This window comes from Monodon monoceros, unplaced genomic scaffold (assembly GCF_005190385.1).
Source record: "Monodon monoceros isolate NGI ecotype Baffin Bay Population unplaced genomic scaffold, NGI_Narwhal_1 Super_Scaffold_11, whole genome shotgun sequence".
Classification (NCBI taxonomy): Eukaryota; Metazoa; Chordata; class Mammalia; order Artiodactyla; family Monodontidae; genus Monodon; species Monodon monoceros.
This window is the reverse complement of record NW_021703767.1, coordinates 5,191,433-5,209,860: the sequence shown is the minus strand read 5'-3', so window position 1 is coordinate 5,209,860 and position 18,428 is coordinate 5,191,433. Positions and strand designations below refer to the sequence as shown.

The following is an 18,428-nucleotide window of genomic DNA, read 5'->3' as shown; positions in this document are numbered from 1 at the left end:
CTTCAAATTCATCTTGTGGTTATTTCCTCAGTTCCAGGATGCTTACTTGGAATAGATAAACCCAGTAACCAGCAAAATAAATACCCACATGGTTCTCAAACTGTTGAGTGAGGTCTATCATGAGAGGAAAGGGTGGTGGAAACCACTAGCACTGCTTCTTGCTATCAGCTTAGTAAACTAGAAGCAAGAGTGCAAATCTGGACAGACTGCAGAAATGTGTACCAGGTGAACTGGGGAAGTAGGTGGGGTTAGGGGTGGGGACGGAGACTCAGGAGAGAAGGAGAGCTGGTCACGGGTGAGGGTCTCCTAAAGGAACCCTGAGCCCTAACAGCTCAGAATGGGGCCTGGAGGGACCTGTATGGGTTCCTGAGCAGCGCCCCTCTAACCACAGGGCATGAGAAGTAGAGTCGGAGTGAACGCCTGGGACACTGTGGGGGATGCAACCTTCCCAGTCTCCCCCCTGGGACAGCGGCAACTGTTCCCACCTGCTCTGCCAGAGGCTCCCCGGCCTCTCTCCGTGCCTCCTATAAGTCAGACATAACCTACAATTATGAGTGTTATTGTCCAAATTAGATAAGGGTTTAGAATAAGTTGTAGCTATAGTTGTTATAATGCTTTCCCTCTGCTCAAAATCCTCCAGCGGCATTTTATCACATTTAAAATCAAGTCCAAAGTTTGACCATGGATCTAGCCCCTGCCTAGCTCTATGGCCTCATTTTGTTCGTTGCACTCCGAGCGCAATGGTTTCCCCACTAGTTCTCAGATGTAACCCACTTCTACCTCGAAACTTTGCACTTGCCATTCCATCTGCTTGGGCTGCTCTCTCCAAGCAGGTGCACACCTCGTTTCCTTACTTCATTCTGTTCTCTGCAGGGCATTATGTTACCTCCTCATATGCATGTCCTTCTCCCCATGGGGATGTACGCTTCATGCCGGTAACCTTGTTCAAGGCATAAGCAGTGTCTAGTGCAGTCCCTGACATCAGGTGAGACTCAGTGAATACTGCTGATTGGATAAGCGAACAGATCTGACAAGGGGCAGCTGGGGGACCAAGAGGGGATCCTGTGGGTCACTAGGCAGTGACCCCATGGCCAGAGGCCAGATGGGACTGTAGGCATCTCAGCGGATGCCAGCACGGAGGGTGACAGATAACTGAGGACCCACAGCACTGATGCCACCGCCCCCAGGAGGCCATGGGAGAGGAAAGATCTTAAATCAACTGAGAAACCTTGAAATAGAAAAGGTTACCTCAAACTGGCAGAAATAACTTTTCAGTTGCTGGGTAGAAGGGGGCCTCCAAACAGAAGAAGGAAAAAGACGTAAGGAAGTAAGGGGAGAAAATACACGTTCTTTCCCTCGGAGGGATACCGGCCCCAGTAACATCGAAGAAATGCTGCTGGTATTCACCACTCCCCCTCCACCAGGTACCGACCTCCCTGCTCTGGGATGTGCCCAAGACCTTCGGGTTGCCACTGACCCTCAGCTGTCATTCCTCCACAGACCTCTCTTACCCCAACCCAGAGCATCATGCTATGAATGCCAATTTGGATGTGGGGTTCCTGAACCCAAATGAGACTCCTCAGCCTCTCAGGGGTATTGAGCTCAGCCTGACTTGCTGGGGGGAGCAGTATGATTGAGCTGAGCCCCATTACCTGCTGATGATCTGTCCACTTCCTATCTAGTTTGGATGCCTCCAGCCACAAATAAGAAAACCCTGACCCACACCGGCTTAGACAGAAAAGCAATCAAGTAGTTGGTCCTCTCACAGTGATGAATTCAGAGGCGGGGGGGGACTGCAAATGCGGTAGCTTAGGGATAAATCTCAACTTTTCTGGTTTTCTTGACTCTACCTTCCTTTATGTTTTGGTTTATCCTCAAGATGGTGCTAAAATGGTTGCCATGATAGAGTATCTGGAGGTATCACCTCCAGATAGGGCCAAGGATTAAGAGATGAACATCTCCTGCTGAGTTTACAATTAAGATTAAGGAAATCTTTTCAAAAATATCACAGAAGATTTCTTACATTTCATTGACCAAAACTGGTCACATGCCCATCCTTAAACCAATTATGCCCAGAGGGAGAAGGCTGCCCTTGGTTGGTTCAGACTAGAGTTCACATCCACTAGTGTAGACAGATTAGGATCTACCTGCTGGAGCAGGTGACCTAGCTGTGGTGTGCTTCCCTCAAACACAAGGTTCTGCAAAAGATCTCTGTTATCACTGAGTGCATTTGTGTAACAAAGTACCACAGACTGGTGATTTAAAGAAGAGAAATTTATTCTACCACAGTTTTGGAGGCCAGAAACCCGAAATCAAGGTTTTGGTAGGGCCATGGTCCCTCTGAAGACTCTAGGGGAGAATCCTTCCTGGCCTCTTCCAGCTTCCCTTGGCTGTGGAAGCATAACTCCAATCTCTGTCTTCACAAGACTGATTCACTCCATGTCTGTGCCCAAATTTCTCCTTTTTGTATGACATCACTATGATTGGGTTGAGGGCTGCACGACTCCAGTAATACCTCCTTCTAACTCATTCCCTCTGCAAAAAACCCTGTTTCCAAATGAGGTCATATTTGGAGATACTAGGGGTTAGGACTTCAATATATGAATTTTAAGGGGACACGAATAAACACTTAACACTGAGAGAGGAGGGGAACTGACATGGGGCTGGCAACAAATAGTAGCTGCTCTAGTAGCCTTCCCATCTTACAGATCCCTTCTTAACCCCAAAGACTCTTTAGCTGGGAGACTCTCAGGCTCACTGAAGAAGAGAAATGCAAACGTTTAGCTGCCCTACCTGGAAGGAGCCACCACCCAGCATTGGCATTACAGCCACTTGGGGTCTCCCACCAGCTCACATGTCCCCCTATGTTTTTCCACACTTCCTTTCCCATGTATGTCCCCATCCTCTACTTCTGAACACGGACAAGGCCATGAAAGCTGCAGATACTTTTGACAACTGGGCTTCAGACTATGAGTGCGTGCATACGTGTAAGATAAGGTCAGGGGGTTGCTGGTGGGCTCCACAGTTATGGAAGTGTGTAAACTGGGTGATTTGGACTCAGGGACACCTTGCAGTCTCTGACCGGCACAGATGTGTCTCGGGCGCGGGTGTAATTTGGGAATGATGATGACAATAACACCAGCATTCACAGCCTCCACCTAGAGAATACCTGCTACTTGCCTGCACCCACCTGATACCTAAGCTCTTCTGTGTGATGGCTCACGTCAGCCTCACAGCAACCCTGAGAGGAGAGAGAGGTCTGTGGTTGTCTTTGTTTCATGTAGGCTTGCACAGAGGGTGAGTCACCTGCCCCAGGGCACAGGGTTGGAAGGGGCGGAACCTCCGCAGTGTGAGTCTGGAGCCGGACTGCTGACCACAGGGGTATATGCCTTTGATTCATTTATGTTTCTTCTGCTCCAAGGCTGCAATAAGAGTGTGGACATGAAGCAAAGGTGATGAAGTGTTAAAACCCAGTTTTCAGTAAAACCTAGTTTTCCACTGATTCATGGCTGTTTATTCCTCCTCAGCTCTTGTGACCCTATTGTCGTGTACTGGTCACTTCCATCCGGATGCTCTGAGATACCCTGCATGAAAAGCACGACACACAGTCTTCATTTCAGGCCATCCCGGCTGTGATTTTCTAGAACAGTCGTGCTGACCTTGTTTTGCATCAGGAATCCCTTTTTTTTTTTTTTTGCGGTACACGGGCCACTCACTGCTGTGGCCTCTCCCGTCGTGGAGCACAGGCTCTGGACATGCAGGCTCAGCGGCCATAGCTCACGGGCGCAGCCTCTCCGCGGCATGTGGGATCCTCCCGGACCGGGGCACGAACCCGTGTCCCCTGCATCGGCAGGCGGACTCCCAACCACTGCGCCACCAGGGAAGCCCAGGAATCCCTTTAAAGATATAAAGGCTACAGTGTTTCTTCCCAGAAAACACACACATTTTTGCATATGATTTCAAGGGATCGCACAATCCCACAGGATCAGCTACAACCTTCCGGGGCCCAGGAGCCAAGGTTCTGAAGGCTTCATTTAGAAGCTCTCAAATTAAAATAATAGAGGGAAAGCAGCATTAGACTGAGATACACACAAGCAATCTTGACAGTTTAAGGAACAAAAAAACTGTAATTTAGTGTTTTTATGTAGGCAAACTTTACTCCCGCTACTTCTGTGAGCACAAAACAAAGGAAAAAAACAAGCGTGTATCTCTTGTTCTTAAAGAGTGGCCTTTACAGAGTGACCAGGAGGAACCTGGGAGCACCCTGTGGAAGGGACTGAGGCCACCGCAGCCTCACTGCGGGGCAGCCCAGGGTGTCGCCCCTTCCTTCCCTTCAGAGACCACAGAGCAGCACTTCAGGTGTTCCCGCAGATACCTGTACATCCCAGAGGCAGCACATGAGGGCGGGAAGTAACAGAGGGTGGATGGACTATCGAAGGCTGTTTATGGATTCTTTTATTTTACAGGCGGGGGGGATGGGTTATTGTATTCCAAGCCCAACACCCACTCCGGCAATAGCAGGACATCAGGTGGCCTGAGGTCAAAGCACATTACTGAGGTCTGTCCAGAATTGGCCAAGGCCTGGGGACTGTTTGACCAAAGCTGACTCGAGCTGGTGCGTGCACATGCAGTGCACACGCATGTGTCCCCACACGGGACCCAGGGACCTGCCCAGAGGGAGGCCTGAGGACCAAGGCTGGACGGGAGCCCTTCCGGGTTGGCTCCGGAAGCCAGAGATGGGGAGGTGTGTTCCACAAATAACCGACTCTCCAGGGAAGCGCCTGCTCCTGGTTGATAAGGGATGCTCTCCTACACGGCACGTGGGGATCAGAAGGGACCTGTGCGGAGGAGCAGACAAAAGAAGAGCTGCCTGGGCGTCGTGGGCCAGAGATCCAAACAGAAAGATAGCAGGGTTCCTGGAGACACACAGGCTCAGACCAGCCAGGGGCAGAAAGCTGGGATGGTGAGGATGCGATCTGGGCACCTGGGAGAAGACGGCTCATCCACCTGAAAGCCTCTGCAGTTTGGGGAACTATTTTCTTAGCACAAAAGACCACGTTCCCCAAGTGGGGAGGCTTCTTTTATTTTCCCCAAGTGGTGAGGCTTCTGCAGCCTCTGGTGGCCCTGGGGTGAGGGGCGCAGTGCTGTCACCAAAGGCCACATTTGATTGAAAGTAGAGTGCAGTTCCCCTGTCTTTCCTGCCAAAGGTCCTTAACATTTTCCGATGTTTTGGGTCCCTATTCCTGGAATGATTTTTCGTAAAGGATAAATTAGAATTGAGATAACGTAGAACCAGGAGCAAGAATACCAACAAAACCAGGAGGATTTGCACTGCTTATTTTTCTGTCTCATTGATGGCTTTCCATGACCACTCCTTCCAAACTTGGTTGCCTTCTGTCTTCCCTGCCCACAGTCTCATCATGCCTGATTCCAAAAAAGGGTCGGGGGGAGGCATTCATTGTTAAATTGCTTTATCATTAGATTAGCGAGTTTTGAAAGCATTGGAGTCGTGGTAAGAAAACTTCCCAGAGAGGAGACCCAGCCAGTGCCAGTGCATGGTCCCCAGTGTCCCCATTGAAACCCCAACACCAGGCTCTATCAGTAGAGTTCGGGTCTTTAAAATACATGTAAAACCCAGCACCAGCCATTCTGGGCGTCTGGAGTTCTCATCTGAGAAGCTGTCTTAATTTCCTGACATGCCTTATCAGGCAGAAAGTTCTCTCCTACTGCATTTAAAAATATTTGCAGACCAGTTATTTTTTTATTTTTTAATGACTTATAGAAAAGGGAGAGTCCTTACTATTCTTATGGAAAGCAGTGCAATTTCTTTTGAAACATTAAAGAAATTGTGCCTGAGGTAAGCCTGGGTAGCGTCAGATGAGAAGAGCCTTGCTGCAGTGCCGGGTATAATCCCGTTACCAGTGCAGCAACATACAATCTGCTTGCATCCAGGCACCTGCTCTGTCCCCGGCAGGTCAGAGCCAATGCTCTCCACTCCCACTTCCTCCCGTTTTCTCAGTAAAAGAGCTGTACGCCAAGTGGCAGGTCTCCCATTACCATGTGCAGAGCCTAAACGTGTCAGTTTTCATACCCTTAACAGTCTTGCCAAGCAAATATACAAAGAACAAGTGAAAGCCATCCCTGTGTTAGCTATTGTTTTTGTTTAAATGGTATCATTTGAGCAACATTTAGAGATATTGTATATCTTTTGTCTTCTGTTTCTATATCTCCTTATTAAATTATGTTTTTACTTTTCAGAATTTAAATATTATGATTTTTTTAACATCTTTATTGGAGTATAATTGCTTTACAATGTTGTTTTAGTTCCTGCTGCAATTATGTATAAAGCCACTGGAGGGTTATCAAGAACTGGTAAAATTAACTGTTCCATAAATGTGCCTCTCTGCTAGCAGTTTGTATAGTTTAAGAGAGAGAAACTAAGACTGACAAACCTTAAGAACAGTTTTCTTTGATGAACACTCGCTTTAAATGTTTCTTTCTCTAATCCCCTCCACATAGCGGGTAGAGCATCCAAACACAGTTACCTCTTGCCTTGAGTCTTTTGATTTCTTGTATCTGCTCTCTCTGTCCTCTCGCCCTTGGGCGCCTCTGTTTACTCCCAACAATTCTATCTTTCGAAATCCACTGCACCCTTTAGGACTGAACTCAGAGGCCATGGGTACCATTCTGTAGGCACTGATTCTCCAGGGGGTGTAAACCACGCCCTCATCTGTGCATTCCCAGTGTCCCATGCTCCATCCTGACATCAACGCGTTCTGCGTGTGTGGACAGAGCTGTCCACACCCAGGCCTGATGGACCCACAGGAGAATAAGCTCACTAAGGGCAGGGGGACATCTTTGTGGTCCCACATCCACTACCAGCATCAAAGGTATGGAGAGAGGAGATGTGGGGAAATCTTCAAGTTCTACATTTTCAAATTCTACCCATTTTTAAAGGTTTTTTCCCCTGATGCTTTCCTTAATCCGCTCAAAATGATGGCTCTGTCCTCCTTTGAAAGGCACATCTCTGTGCACCTTACTCCTTCCCTTGCACTGTGATTAGCAGGCTGTCTCCTTTCTCAAGACATAAGCTCTCTCATTCATGAAGGTAAGGTCTATGGTTGATTGTATTTACATCCTTCATGGGGCACTGTATCTACTAGAGCTTAGATACATATATGAGTGCGATAGAAAAAAATGCTTTATAAATTTTAAATATGTTAAAGAAATTGCAAAATACATTTCTTTTGTTGGGGAAAAATGGATCAACATTGGTCAGTATTGGTCTTCAGATCTTGGGTTTCCTTAATATTTCATCAACTTAGTTTTAAAAATTATGATTTCAACTTTGTATTTAAGTGATATGACAATTTGTCTTCAGATTCTTGAAAATCAGTTCCTCTGGAGTATAATATTTAGAAGTCAAAAGTATGTATTGGATATGTCCACAATATATTTCAAAGCAACCTTATTTCAGAACTTTAATTTGTCTATGATATAAAAGTATACCGAATAGACAGCTTGATATGTTCACTGTCCTATTAGAAAAAATGGGTTAACTAGAATAACTTCTTAGTAAAATAGAATGGATACTAGTCTGTGTGTAGCTAGCCTTTAAATCTCTCTCTCTCTCTCTCACACACACACACCACTGGAATTCACTTTTAAATACAATCTCTCTAATAAATGATATGATAGAGATCCTTGACAACCTACAGAAAGCATAATTAAAATAAAAAAGAGGAAGTCTGATCAAAACCTTGTAGTCAGGAAGAAATCACAATCTATCCAGTAGCAAAGAATATAAATGGAGAAAGACATAAGTCATTCACTTAAACTAGATGTACAACCATTTGCTAATGAGCAGTACTCAGTAGAAGTTGGTCTACTTTGGTTCTTTCTTTGGTGGTTTAGTTACCAAAGTATAAAAATAATTTCACTATAAAGTGCCCTTTCCTAAAAAATGGGTCAGCAACACAGACCCTAAGCATAGTGCTACGTGCTCTTTGTTCTTGTAGATGTGTGTGTTGATAATGAGGTTTCTGCTTTCTGGATTTCAGAAGGATCTTAAAAAGGAAATCTATGGACAAGCCAGCTTGCAGATAATAAAAAGCATGAATAGACCTCTGAAAGGAACACATCTGAGAGCGTGCACTGGGCTTTTCCACAATGAAATCAACAGGAGAGAAATGTGGGTGCCAAAGGCAGGGACCCACTCGTCTGCTAGTTTACCCAGAGCCTGTAGCCACGGCCAAGGGACCCATAGGCTTGACAATTGCTGAACTTCTACCGTCCTCTTTAACTATATTTTTAGGACAGGAAACCCCCAGCTGCAGCAAATCACATTTTGTTTTTGTTGTGTTTTGTTTTTAAACAGTATGCATGGAGACCACTGAAAATGGAAGCCCCCAAAGCCCTATTTAGGTAAAACGAAGTGCTCTTCTTCCTTACTTTTCACCGTGAGGTACATGGACTTGCTGACGTCCGCGCCCACATCGTTGCTGACCTTGCACAGGTAGTAGCCGCTGTCTTCTTCTACCACGTGCTTGATCAACAGAGACCCGTTGCTGAGGACCTGAATTCGGCCATTCAGGGCAATCGGTTGGAACTGGGGAACCCCAGCACCTGCAACAGAATAAAAAAGAGGAACGGTGATGCTAACATGAATAAATACAGGGAGACAATGAGCTCAAGGACACCAGACCAATGAAGGGAAGTGATGGACGCCAAACACACAGCCTAGAGGACAGGCATCAGATACACCAAGAATTTTTTCTTTCCTCCGACGATGAAATTCTTGTTTATGGAGAAACATGTTTATTTAAAATGACAGTATTTCAACTCTGAGATAAAGAGTAAGAGAACTTATAGATAGTTTCTACAATTCATCAAATTTGATGAGCATTAAGCAGTTGATAAATTATTCACAGAAATCACAGTAGAATGACTACAGAAGTAGACATCTCTTGTGTAACTAAATACATTTTTTGTGTCCCTAGGGACTTAATCTGCATGTAAACAAGGAGTGCTTCAGGGACAAGGCATTTGAAGACCTCACAGGATGAGCACCTCTGAGACTACAAGGAGAAAACTAATACTGCAGACTTCCCTTCTAAGTGTGGTTTATTCCAGTCTAGAAACACCATGTACTATCAGCATCATTGAATATTATTAAACAGATAAGTCAGATCACTGCACTAAGACAGCACGAATTAAAACACTGCTCTCCTCTGAGTGCTTGCATTCAAGGAAATAGTGGCCCAGATGTGGTATGCTATGGTCATAGATGTGATGTGATCCACATAAAAGACCCATATAAAACTAATTTAGAAAATAAATTTAGAAATAATAAAACAGAGGATTAAGGCCTCGGGAGATTTCTGGGAAGATGGTAGCTGGATGAATCGGATGAATCTGCTATGTTGTTTGCCCCTCTTCTGGGACTAGGAGGGTGTGGTCCAAGCCTTGAAAGGCTGACAGAACTTCTCCATCTTCCTGGACCACTCCATCTTCCTGGAGAAAGCTCAAAGCATGGGCCAAGTGTGTGTTCTAGAGAAGAGCTGCTGGTCTGTGTGTCCCCAGAACCTACATGGGACCTGAACAGGTGGGTGGTCACCCGTTCATGCAGGAAACTTCAGACTTTGCATCTGGGGAAGTGAAATGAGAGGGGGATACACTTCCTCCTGTTGTCTCCTCCCAAACTGACCATTTACCTATTGGTATCCCTCAGGTCACAGTGGCAGAGACTGTGGCTATGCCTTCCCTTACCTATTTCAGCTCCACCAAAGAGACAAAGGAAATTAATCATGTATCTGAGGGGACCTTTCATAATGAATTACAAGGACAAGCAGAATCCCTACAACAGATGGTTTCTATCAAAACACAACTGTTAGAGAGTATATTTGGAAACTTGAATTTAAAAAACAGAGTTCTATTTCTGCTCAGGATGGAGAAAGACACAAAAGAATATCACTTCCATTCTAACAACAAAAAAGAGACTGTTAATCTACAAAATCATGCTTTTCTTTGAATGAATCAGAAAGTGGAAGTCACAGGCAACTGGCTAAACTTAGTTGCAAAGAATTAAAAGCCCTACAAGGAGATAAGGTACAAGTAAACAATTTCATCTTTGGGACAGGGTGAAAGGACAAGGTCCTGGGCACACAATCAGGTAGGAAGTAAAGAACTAGAAATAAGTATAACCTACTTCAGTTGCTACTCTTTCATGCATCATGACCAAAATTCAATAAAATATTATGAGATGCACAAACACAAAAGCAAGAAAAAAGAACCAGAGAAGAAATGATCAATAGTTTTGAAATCTTGGTATGGAACTATCAGACAGGGACTTTATAACAACTATGGTTAATGCCCATAAACAGGTGGGGATTCAGAAAGAATATTAAAACTACACAAAAGAGACAGACAGATAAACAAAATGTCAGAAACAACAAACACAATATTAGATCGAAAGAATTCCTTAAGCTAATCAGCAGATTGAACACAGCAGAGAGAATAGTGAACTTGAAGCTAGGTCAACAGAAATTATCCAAATCAAAACAAAAAGTACAAAAGAGTGAAAAATACAGAATAGATTGTCCTAGAGCTCTAGAACAATATCAAATATTCTAACATTGAGTAATTATAGTTTCAAAAGGAGAAGAAAGACAGGGGCAGAAGAAATAATATTTTAAATATAGAAGGCTTTAATACCACTATCACTCAGTTTGACTTAACTGACATTTACAGAATTCTACACCCTGCAGTAGCAGAATACATACTGGTTTCGAGTGCACATGGAACAGATATCCAGAAAGACAATATTTTGGGCCATAATACAAATTTCAATACATGTTCAAAAATAAAATAATACAAATCACTTTCTAGCTCCACAGAAAAACTAAAATCGAAATCAATAACAGAGATATATCTGGGAAAACCTCAAATATTGGAAACTTAAACAATACGCTTCTAAAAAAACTCATGAGTCAAAGAAGAAATCACCAGAGTAATTAGAAAAAATATATTCTGAGTTGAATAAGAATGTAAAAACAACATAGCAAAGTACCTGAGATGCAGCTAAAAGCAACACTTAGATGGAAGTTTGCAGCTTTAAGTGTTTGTATTGGCAAAGGAAAAAGATCACAAATCAATGATCTAAGCCTCCCTCTTAAGAAGCTATTACAGGAAGAGCAAATGAAACTCAAAGTAAGGAGAAGTAAGGAAACAATAAACAGGAAAACTGAAATCAGTGAAATAAAAAACAGAAAATTGTAGAGAAAATCAATAAAACCAAAAGCCAGTTCTTTGAAAAAATAAATACAAAACCTCTAGCTGGACTGATCAAGAAAAGAGAAGAGACATTAGTTACGAATAACTATAATGAAAAAGGCCATCACTGTGGTTCCTACTTGAATTAAAAGGATAATAGGAAAATATTAGGAAAACTTTGTGTCAATAAGTTTAAAAAGTTATATTAAATAGATAAATCTCTGGAAAGACACAAACTCTTAAAGATCACTCAAGAAAAATTAGATAAACTTAATAGTCCTGTATCTATAAAGTTAATTTGTAGTTAACAACTTTCCACAAAGAACAATCAAAGCCCAGGCAGCTTCATTAGTGAATACTACCTAACACCTAAAGAAAAAAAAATTTTTTTACACAAAGTCTTTCAGAAAATACAAGAGAATAAAACACTTTACCACTGATTTTATGAGGCCAGCAACATCTTGATACCAAAATCAAAGACCTTAGAACTAGAAACCAATATCCCAAGATAGACATAAAAATCCTTAACCAGCCAAGCCAGGACTGGGAGCCGGGAGCAGGGAGCCAGCCAGGCTCTTGGACGGGCCTGGCGAGCGTAGTGGCGCAGGATCTTTGTGCTCGGCCAGGTGTCAGGCCTGAGCCTCTGTGGTGGGAGAGCAGAGTTCAGGACATTGACCCACCAGAGACCTCCCAGACCCTCATAATATTCATTGGCCAGAGCTCTCATGGAGATCTCTGTCTCAATGCTAAGACCCAGCTCCACTCAACAACCAGCAAGCTACAGTGCTGGACACCCTATGCCCAGCAACTACCAAGACAAGAACACAACCCTGCCCATTAGCAGAGAGGATGTCTAAAATCATAAAGAGGTCAGAGACACCCCAAAACGCACCACTGGCTGCAGCCCTGCCCACCAGAAAGACAAGATCCAGCCCTACCCATGAGAACACAGGCACCACTCCCCTCCACCAGGAAGCCTACACAGGCCACTGAACCAACCTTACCCACTGGGGGCAGACACCAAAAACAACGGGAACTACGAACCTGCAGTCTGTGAAAAGGAGACCCCAAACACAGTAAGTTTACCAAAATACACAGCAGATGAAGGAGCAAGGAAAAAAGCAACCAGACCAAAGAAATGAAGAGGGAATAGGCAGTCTACCTGAAAAAGAATTCAGAGTGATGAGAGTAAAGATGATCCAAAATCTTGGAAATAGAATGGAGAAAATACAAGAAACGTTTAACAAGGATGTAGAAGAACTAAAGAGCAAACAAACAATGATGGACAACACATTAAATGCAATTAAAAATTCGCTAGAAGGAATCAATAGCAGAATAACTGAGGCAGAAGAGCGGATAAGTGACCTGGAAGATAAAATAGGGGAAATAACTACTGCAGAGCAGACTAAAAAAAAAAAGAATGAAAAGAATTGAGAACAGTCTCAGATACCTCTGGGACAACATTAAACTCACCAACATTTGAATTACAGGGATCCCAGAAGAAGAAGAGAAAAAGAAAGGGACTGAGAAAATATTTGAAGAGATTGTAGTTGAAAACTTCCCTAATTTGAGAAAGGAAATAGTCACTAAAGTCCAGGAAACCCAGAGAGTCCCATACAGCATAAATCCAAGGAGAAGCATGCCAAGACACATATTAATCAAACTATCAAAAATTAAATACAAAGAAAAAATATTAAAAGCAGCAAGAGAAAAACAACAAATAATATACAAGGGAATCCCCATAAGGTAAACAGCTGACTTTTCAGCAGAAACTCTGCAAGCCAGAAGGGAGTGAGAGGACATATTTAAAGTGATGAAAGGAAAAAACCTACAACCAAGATTACTCTACACAGCAAGGATCTCATTCAGATTTGATGGAGAAATTAAAACCTTAAAAGACAAGCAAAAGCTAAGAGAATTCAGCACCACCAACCAGCTTTACAACAAATGCTAAAGGAACTTCCCTAAGCAGGAAACACAAGAGAATGAAAAGACCTACAATGACAAACCCAGAACACTTAAGAAAATGGTAATAGGAACATACATACCAATAATTATCTTAAACATAAATGGATTAAATGCTCCAACCAAATACACAGACTGGCTGAATGGATACAAAACAAGACCCATATATATGCTGTCTACAAGAGACCCACTTCAGACCTAGGGACACATACAGACTGAAAGTGAGGAGATGGAAAAAGATATGCCATGCAAATGGAAATCAAAAGAAAGCTGGAGTAGCAATTCTCAAATCAGACAAAATAGACTTTAAAATAAACTCTTACAAGAGACAAAGAGGGACACTACATAATGATCAAGAGATCAATCAAAAAAGAAGATATAACAATTGTAAATATCTATGCACCCAACACAGAAGCACCTCAATACATAAGGCAAATGATAACGGCCATAAAAGGGGAAATCGACAGTAACACAATCATAGTAGGGGACTTTAACAACCCACTTTCACCAATGGACAGATCATCCAAAATGAAAATAAATAAGGAAACACTAGCTTTAAATGACACATTAGACAAGATGGACTTAATTGATATTTATAGGACATTCCATCCAAAAACAACAGAATACACTTTCTTCTCAAGTGCTCATGGAACATGCCACAGGATAGATCATATCTTGGGTCACAAATCAAGCCTTGGTAAATTTAAGAAAATTGAAATTGTATCAAGTATCTTTTCCGACCACAATCCTATGAGACTAGGTATCAATTACAGGAAAAAAAGCTGTAAAAAATAAAAACACATGGAGGCTAAACAATACGCTACTAAATAACCAAAAGATCACTGAAGAAATCAAAGAGGAAATCAAAACATACCTAGAAAAAAATGACCATAAAAACATGATGACCCAAAACCTACGGTATGCAGCAAAAACAGTTCTAAGAGGGAAGTTTATAGCAATATAATCCTACCTCAAGAAACAAGAAACATCTCAAAAAAACAACCTAACCTTACATCTAAAGCAATTAGAGAAAGAAGAACAAAAAACCCCCAAAGTTAGCAGAAGGAAAGAAATCATAAATATCAGATCAGAAATAAATCAAAAGAAATGAAGGAAACAATAGCAAAGATCAATAAAACTAAAAGCTGGTTCTTTGAGAAGATAAACAAAATTGACAGACCATTAGCCAGAATCATCAAGAAAAAAAGGGAGAGGACTCAAATCAATAGAATTAGAAATGAAAAAGAAGCAACAACTGGCACTGCAGAAATTCAAAGGATCATGAGAGATTACTACAAGCAACTCTATGCCAATAAAATGGACAACCTGGAAGAAACGGACAAATTCTTAGAAAAGCAGAACCTTCCGAGACTGAACCAGGAAGAAATAGAAAATATAAACAGACCAAACACAAGCACTGAAATTGAAACTGTGATTAAAAACCTTCCAACAAAGAAAAGCCCAGGACCAGATGGCTTCACAGAAGAATTCTATCAAACATTTAGAGAAAAGCTAACACCTATCATTCTCCACCTCATCCAAAATATAGCAGAGGGAGGAACACTCCCAAACACATTCTATGAGGCCACCATCACCCTGATACAAGAACCAGGCAAAGATGTCACAAAAAAGGAAAACTACAGGCCAATATCACTGATGAACATAGATGCAAAAATCCTCAACAAAATACTAGGAAACAGAATCCAACAGAACATTAAAAGGATCATACACCATGATCAAGTGGGGTTTATCCCAGGAATTCAAGGATTCTTCGATATATGCAAATGAATTAATGTGATAAACCATATTTACAAATTGAAGGAGAAACACCATATGATCATCTCAATAGACGCAGAAAAAGCTTTTGACAGAATTCAACACAGATTTATGACAAAAACCCTCCAGAAAGTAGGCATAGAGGGAATTTACCTCAACACAATAAAGGCCATATATGACAAACCCACAGCCAGCATCATTCTCAATGGTGAAAAACTGAAACCATTTCCTCTAAGAACAGGAACAAGACACATTTGCCCACTCTCACTACTATCAGTCAACACAGTTTTGGAACTTTTAGCAATCAGAGAAGGAAAAGAAATAAAAGGAATCCAAATTGGAAAAGAAGAAGTAAAACTGCCACTGTTTGCAGATGACATGATACTATACATAGAGAATCCTAAAAATGCTACCAGAAAACTACTAGAGCTAATCAATGAATTTGGTAAAGTAGCAGGATACAAAATTAATGCACAGAAATCTCTTGCATTCCTATATACCAATGATGAAAAATCTGAAAAAGAAATTAAGGAAACACTCCTATTTACCATTGTAATAAAAGAATAAAATACCTAGGAATAAACCTAACTAAGGAGACAAAATACCTGTATGCAGAAAACTATAAGACACTGATGAAAGAAATTAAAGATGATACAGATGGAGAGATACACCATGTTCTTGGATTGGAAGAATCAATATTGTGAAAATGACTATACTACCCAAAGCAATCTACAGATTGAATGCAATACCTATTAAACTACCAATGGCATTTTTCACAGAACTAGTACAAAAAGTTGCACAATTTGTATGGAAACACAAAAGACCCTGAATAGCCAAAGCAATTTTGAGAAAGAAAAACGGAGCTGGAGGAAACAGGCTCCCAGAATACAGACTACACTACAAAGCTACAGTAATCAAGACAGTATGGTACCGGCACAAAAACAAAAATATAGATCAATGGAACAGGATAGAAAGTTCAGAGATAAACCCACACACATATGGTCATCTTATCTTTGATAAAGGAGGCAAGAATATACAATGGAGAAAAGACAGCCTCTTCAATAAGTGGTGCTAGAAAACTGGACAGCTACTTGTAAAAGAATGAAATTAGAACACTCCCTAATGCCATATACAAAAATAAACTCAAAATGGGTTAATGATCTAAAGGTAATGCCAGACACTATAAAACTCTTAGGGGAAAACATAGGCAGAACACTCTATGACATAAATCACAGCAAGATCCTTTTTGACCCACCTCCTAGAGAAATGAAAATAAAAACAAACAAATGGGACCTAATGAAACTTCAAAGCTTTTGCACAGCAAAGGAAACCATAAACAAGATGAAAAGACAACCCTCAGAATGGGAGAAAATATTTGCAAATGAAGCAACTGACAAAGGATTAATCCCAAAATATACAAGCAGCTCATGCAGCTCAATATCAAAAAAACAAACAACCCAATCCAAAAATGGGCAGAAGACCTACATAGACATTTCTCCAAAGAAGATATACAGATTGCCAACAAACACATGAAAGGATGCTCAACATCACTAATCATTAGAGAAATGCAAATCAAAACTACAATGAGGTATCACCTCACAACAGTCAGAATGGCCATCATCAAAAACTCTACAAACAATAAATGCTGGAGAGGGTGTGGAGAAAAGGGAACCCTCTGGCACTGTTGGTGGGAATGTAAATTGATACAGCCACTATGGAGAACAGTATGGAGGTTCCTTGATAAACTAAAAATAGAACTACCATACGACCCAGCAATCCCGCTACTGGGCATATACCCTGAGAAAACCATAATTCAAAAAGAGTCATGGACCACAATGTTCAATGCAGCACTATTTACAGTAGCCAGGAGATGGAAGCAACCTAAGTGTCCATCAACAGATGAATGGATAAAGAAGATGTGGCACATATATACAATGGAATATTACTCAGCCATAAAAAGAAACGAAATTGAGTTATTTGTAATGAGGTGGATAGACCTAGAGTCTGTCATACACAGTGAAGTAAGTCAGAAAGAGTAAAACAAATACTGTATGCTAACACATATACATGGAATCTAAAAAAAAAAAAAAAAATGGTTCTGAAGAATGTAGGGGCAGGACAGGGATAAAGATGCAGACGTAGAGAATGGACTTGAGGCCACGGGGAGGGGGAATGGTAAGCTGGGACGAAGTGAGAGAGTGGTATGGACATATATACACTACCAAATGTAAAATAGACAGGTAGTGGGAAGCAGCCGCATAGCACAGGGAGATCAGCTACGTGCTTTGAGACCACCTAGAGGGAGGGTGGGAGGGAGACACAAGAGGGAGGGGATATGGGGATGTATGTATACATATAGCTGACTCACTTTGTTATACAGCAGAAACTAACACCACACCACTGTAAAGCAATTATACTCCAATAAAGATGTTAAAAAAAAAATCCTTAACCAAACTCTACCAAATGAGGTTTATCAATATATAAAAACAATAATATATCATGACCAAGTGAGTTTTATTCTAGCAATGCAAGGTTGGTTTCAATTCAAAAATTAGTGAATGTAATTTATCATATTAACAGACCAAAAAAGAAGCACAATATGATTACATGAATATATTCAAAGAAAAAAGAAAAAGTATTTTAGCGTTAAAGATCCTGATAAAATCTCATAATGAGCTAGCCATAGAACGGAATTACTTCATAAAAGGTTTCAAAAGCCTTACAGTTAACATCACACTTAATTCTAAAAACCGAATTATTTTCCACCAAAGATCAAGAAAGCGACAAGAATGATCGGTCTGGTCCTTTTATTCAACATTGTTCTGAAGATTTTATCAAGAGCAATTCAAAAAGTAAATGACATAAAATACATATGTATTAGAAAAGAAGAATATAACTGTCTTCCTTCACAGATGACATAATTATTTACATAGATAATCAAAGAGTCTACAAAAATGTTACTAGGATTATAAATGACTTTAGCAAAGTCACAGTATACATCAAAATACAAAATTCAAAGTTAATTTTATTTTTATATATTAGTAACAAGCAATACTGAAATTAAAAAAAACAACAAATTTGCATGAAAACATGAAATATTTACAGATAAATTTAACAAGATATTTGCAAGATTGGTCTACTGAAAACTGCAAAAGTTGTTGCTCACAAGTAAAGAAGACCTAGATGAGTAGAGATGGGGCATTACACCATGTTCATGGATAAAAATTCTTAATATTTTCACGCAGTTATTGGAAATCTTGTTGTATAAAAGGCCAAATAATAAACATTTTATGGTTTGCAAGCCATACAGTCTGTCACAATTACTTATTTCTGTCATTGAAGCATGAATGCAGCTACAGAAAGTGCATAAAACAGCACAATTATGTTCCAATAACATTTATTTACAAAGGCAGGTT

The 18,428-nt window shown here is 41.1% G+C and overlaps 1 protein-coding gene across 1 annotated transcript in view; it reads right to left on the bottom strand.

Moving 5' to 3' along the window:
- Positions 1-18,428, bottom strand: part of DSCAM (DS cell adhesion molecule) — a 744,700-nt gene that overhangs the window by 229,923 nt on the left and 496,349 nt on the right. Inside the window, exon 13 of the mRNA XM_029214644.1 lies at positions 8,452-8,625. Coding sequence (XP_029070477.1) covers positions 8,452-8,625 — 174 coding nt within the window. The remainder of the gene's footprint in view (positions 1-8,451; positions 8,626-18,428) is intronic.